This window comes from Odontomachus brunneus, unplaced genomic scaffold (assembly GCF_010583005.1).
Source record: "Odontomachus brunneus isolate Ranch 3 - 2012 unplaced genomic scaffold, Obru_v1 Obru_scaffold_022, whole genome shotgun sequence".
Taxonomy (NCBI): domain Eukaryota; kingdom Metazoa; phylum Arthropoda; class Insecta; order Hymenoptera; family Formicidae; genus Odontomachus; species Odontomachus brunneus.
In genome coordinates this window covers 1174247-1177862 of record NW_022639472.1, presented here as the reverse complement: position 1 = coordinate 1177862, position 3616 = coordinate 1174247, and the positions used below count along the sequence as shown (strand labels likewise).

Sequence of the window (3616 nt, the reverse complement as noted above, 5' to 3'; positions counted from 1 at the left end):
TATATATATATATATATATATATATATATATATATATATATATATATATATATATATATATATATATATATATATATATATACCGTCCTTGTTGTCATTAAAGTTTGTGGTCACAATCGCATCGTTCATTATTTCTGATTTTGAGAAATTCTTTCTTTCTATGAATGCTTGAACATTTTATGCACGACGTGATTCTTAGATTATAGATTAAATTAATTAGAATGTTGGTACGACAAATCGCGTCAACTATCGATGTCGAGCTATCGCCCCATCTATCGATTATTAATCTATCGAATTGAGCGGAACTAAATATCCAGAGGGCGGCGTTGTAGTCGCGCGCGGTGTACGCGAGCAATTGGCGCCATCCTCGGTGTCGATCTCTTTGTATCCAGCAGCCGCCATTAACACATCGATCGACGTCGCTCTGCGCTTTTTACGCGTCTTGTGTTTGTCGTAAGTGAGCCTCGCGCGTAAATAAGTATCGAGAGTGTCGAAATAGCGACGTGCGACTGTCGGAACGAATCGTAGATACGTAAGTAGCGAATAATCTTCTCGTTAAGTGCTTGCCGTTGCTTGTCGCAACGTGTCGGCGTCTCTCATTCTTGTTTTTTCCATCGACTGACTCGAGTAGTAATAGAATCGGACGGATTTGTTAATGAGGAGTCGGAGATTTGGTAACAGTTAAAAGAAGAGATAGATAATACGATACCAAAAATACTCGCGACGTCGAATCTCAGATAGTAGTATCGGTCAGTTAGCAAGAGAGAGAGAGAGAGGGGGGGGGAGTATATAGCGCGTCCTTGTCGGATCGCGACACAGTTTGCGTCGTGGCGTTAACTGTCGGCGTACATCATTAATTACGTGGCCATGTTTGAAATCGATCTCTTTGCATCGAGCAACCGTCGTAGACACATCGATAGATATCGCTCTACGCATTTTATGTATCTTCTGCTTGTCGTAAATGAGTCTCATGCGTGAATAAATATGGAATGGAAGTGCCGAAATAGCGACGTGCGACTGTCGAGACGAATCGTAGATACGTAAGTAGCGAATAATCTTCTCGTTACGTGCTGCCGTCGCGACGTGTCGAGTCGGCGTCTCTCACACTTGTTTTTACCATCGACTGACTCGAGTAGTAATAGAATTTGACGGATTTGTTAATGAGGAGTCGGAAATTCGGTAGCATTTAAAGAAAGAGATAGATAATACGACGCCAAAAATACTCGCGGCGTCGAATCTGTGGTAGTAGTATCGGTTAGTTAGCAAGAGAGAGAGAGAGGAGTATATAGCGCGTTCTTGTCGGATCGCGATACAGTTCGCGTGTGGTGCTAACTGTCGGCGTACATCATTAATTACGCAGCCGTGTTTGAAATCGATCTTTTTACGTCGAGCAACCGTTTTAGACACATAAATCGATATTTATCGAATGCTATCATGAGTACATTATTAGGAAGTAATCTTAACTCTCGATATACATCACCGATATTTGTCATGACGTGTCGAGATAGTGTCTCTCATACTAGCTATTATTATCGACTCAATCAAGTAGCAATAGAATCGAGCGATCATCGGATTCATTAATCGAGAGTTAAAAATACGGTGACGGAATCGGAGGGAAAAAGAAAAAAACAATGAGGTTGTTCGCGATATCGAATCTCGTAGAAGATAAAGAGAGAAAGAGAGAGAGAGAGAGAAAGGAAGAGAGCATGTTTTTTTTCGTGAGGTAGCGTCGGCTATTAACAACAAAGAGAGAGAAAGGTATACATACACGCGTCCCGCGTCGCGCTCCCGTCTCAGTTTAGTCTTTGACGCCCGAGTGAAGGCGTCGGATTCGTCGCGTGCTTTTTGACTATTTCTGACTTTGTCAAGTTAATTAAAATATTCGAACAAGTTGTGTTATTTTGCGAGTACGATTATCGTGAACAGTGCGAGTATACCGAAATTTACAGGTGATTGTCGCATTTTAACACTTCATTATACATGAAAGAGAAATATATCCTCAAACATAATCTATAATTAAATCGCGCATTATTGACACTTCTATATCGAATTCTTGTTGCCTCGGCGAGTTTGTAATTCAGCAATTTCTCTATTATTGTGACTAATTAGGAAAATATTTGCTGTTTCAGACATGCTAGAGCTTGCGACACCGAAGAAGCTGCTGCATTTTAACGTGCATGGACACAATATATCGGAGGTTCAGATTCAGGCGAAGTTGCCTCAGAGGTATAAAAATTCACAAACTTATTATATTTTTTTATTTAATATTTTACAGTCTTGATATCGCTCGTGGTTTTTAGATTTCAATAATCGGTACATATATAGTACGTATATATGGTAAACGCAATATCGGGACACGTGATAGATAATTAAATATTATAATGTGATGTGACGTATCGATATTATAATATAGAACACATACATATGTAAAATAGTGAAACACGTCACGTCACAGGGTATAGAAGCACGACTCGGCGCGCTGAAGGTTGCGCGACCTTCAATCAACACGCACGTAGGCACGCGTCGCGCTCCTCTGCACAGTCTTTGTCGCCCAAGCGAACGGGTCGGATCGCGTCGCGCATTATTTTTCACTTTGTCTAGAAATGTTTAGAATGTTCATAAGACAAGTCACGTTGTTTCGCGAGTACGATCATCGTGCTGGGGTCGTCGCGAGCAGTGCAAGCATTGCGAGCATTAAAAAAAAAAAAATATATATATATATATATTTAAGGGTGATTTAATTTTATTACATATTTCATTTAATTTTATTACAGATTAATTAAAAATTAATTATTTTATTACATATTAATTAAAAATTAATTTTATTAATATATGAAAGAAAAATATATAATCTTAGACATAATCTACAATCGAATCGCGTACTCTTAATACTTCTGTATCGAGTTCTTATTGTCGACGAGCTCGGAATCGACTAATTTCTTTATTATCATAATTAATTAGAAAAATATTTTCTATTTCAGATCTAATAGAGCTTGCAGCCGTGGCGAAAGCGTCTGCGATTCTGGTGGTGGCGGATGCAGTATCGAAGGATTCGATTCGGGCCAAGCAGAGTCGGCTCGAAGGTTTGTATATATATTCCTTATATTTCTTTATTCTACTCTTTGCAATCGAAAACCAAAATACAATTTCCGAAATAAAAATCGTTGAATTACGATCGCAAAGAGATTATCTTACGCGCATTTTTCTGTCGAACCAGACTATTAAAACTAATCAACAATGCTATCTTTTTGTTACAGAATCGAAATCAGAACGCGGCCGACTCTGAGTCGACAGGGTCTCGGTGAGTGAGAAAACTTTTCAAATTAAATGGTGGTGAATACACTATTTTAATGTAGTAGATAGAAATGTAAAACTCAACAAATCAATGCGATTTATTTTGATTATAGATTTTGCATGTTGTATATGTCCCTCTGTATGAAAAATACTGCTTGAAATAATTAGGGAATCACCTCAAACTCTAATATTACATTTATATTATTATATTAGTACATTATATATATATGTATATATATTAGTACATTTATATATATATATATATATATATATATATATATATATATATATATATATATATATATATTATAATATATTATAT

The 3616-nt window shown here is 37.2% G+C and overlaps 2 protein-coding genes across 6 annotated transcripts in view; one reads left to right on the top strand and one right to left on the bottom strand.

The window, feature by feature from the left end:
• Positions 1 to 3616, bottom strand: part of LOC116842206 (ephrin-B2) — a 517056-nt gene that overhangs the window by 169104 nt on the left and 344336 nt on the right. The window lies entirely within an intron of this gene.
• Positions 394 to 3616, top strand: part of LOC116842207 — a 192447-nt gene continuing 189224 nt past the window's right edge. For 3 of the 5 annotated variants that reach the window (XM_032811068.1, XM_032811067.1, XM_032811064.1), the window contains exons 1-4: positions 394 to 532; positions 2130 to 2226; positions 2982 to 3083; positions 3258 to 3301. In XM_032811068.1, the coding sequence (XP_032666959.1) occupies positions 2132 to 2226; positions 2982 to 3083; positions 3258 to 3301 (241 nt within the window). In that variant the 5' untranslated portion in view covers positions 394 to 532; positions 2130 to 2131. Of the gene's footprint in view, positions 533 to 838; positions 1041 to 1811; positions 1950 to 2129; positions 2227 to 2981; positions 3084 to 3257; positions 3302 to 3616 lie in introns of those variants that run through there. The other 2 variants (XM_032811066.1, XM_032811065.1) reach the window with 2 other exon arrangements.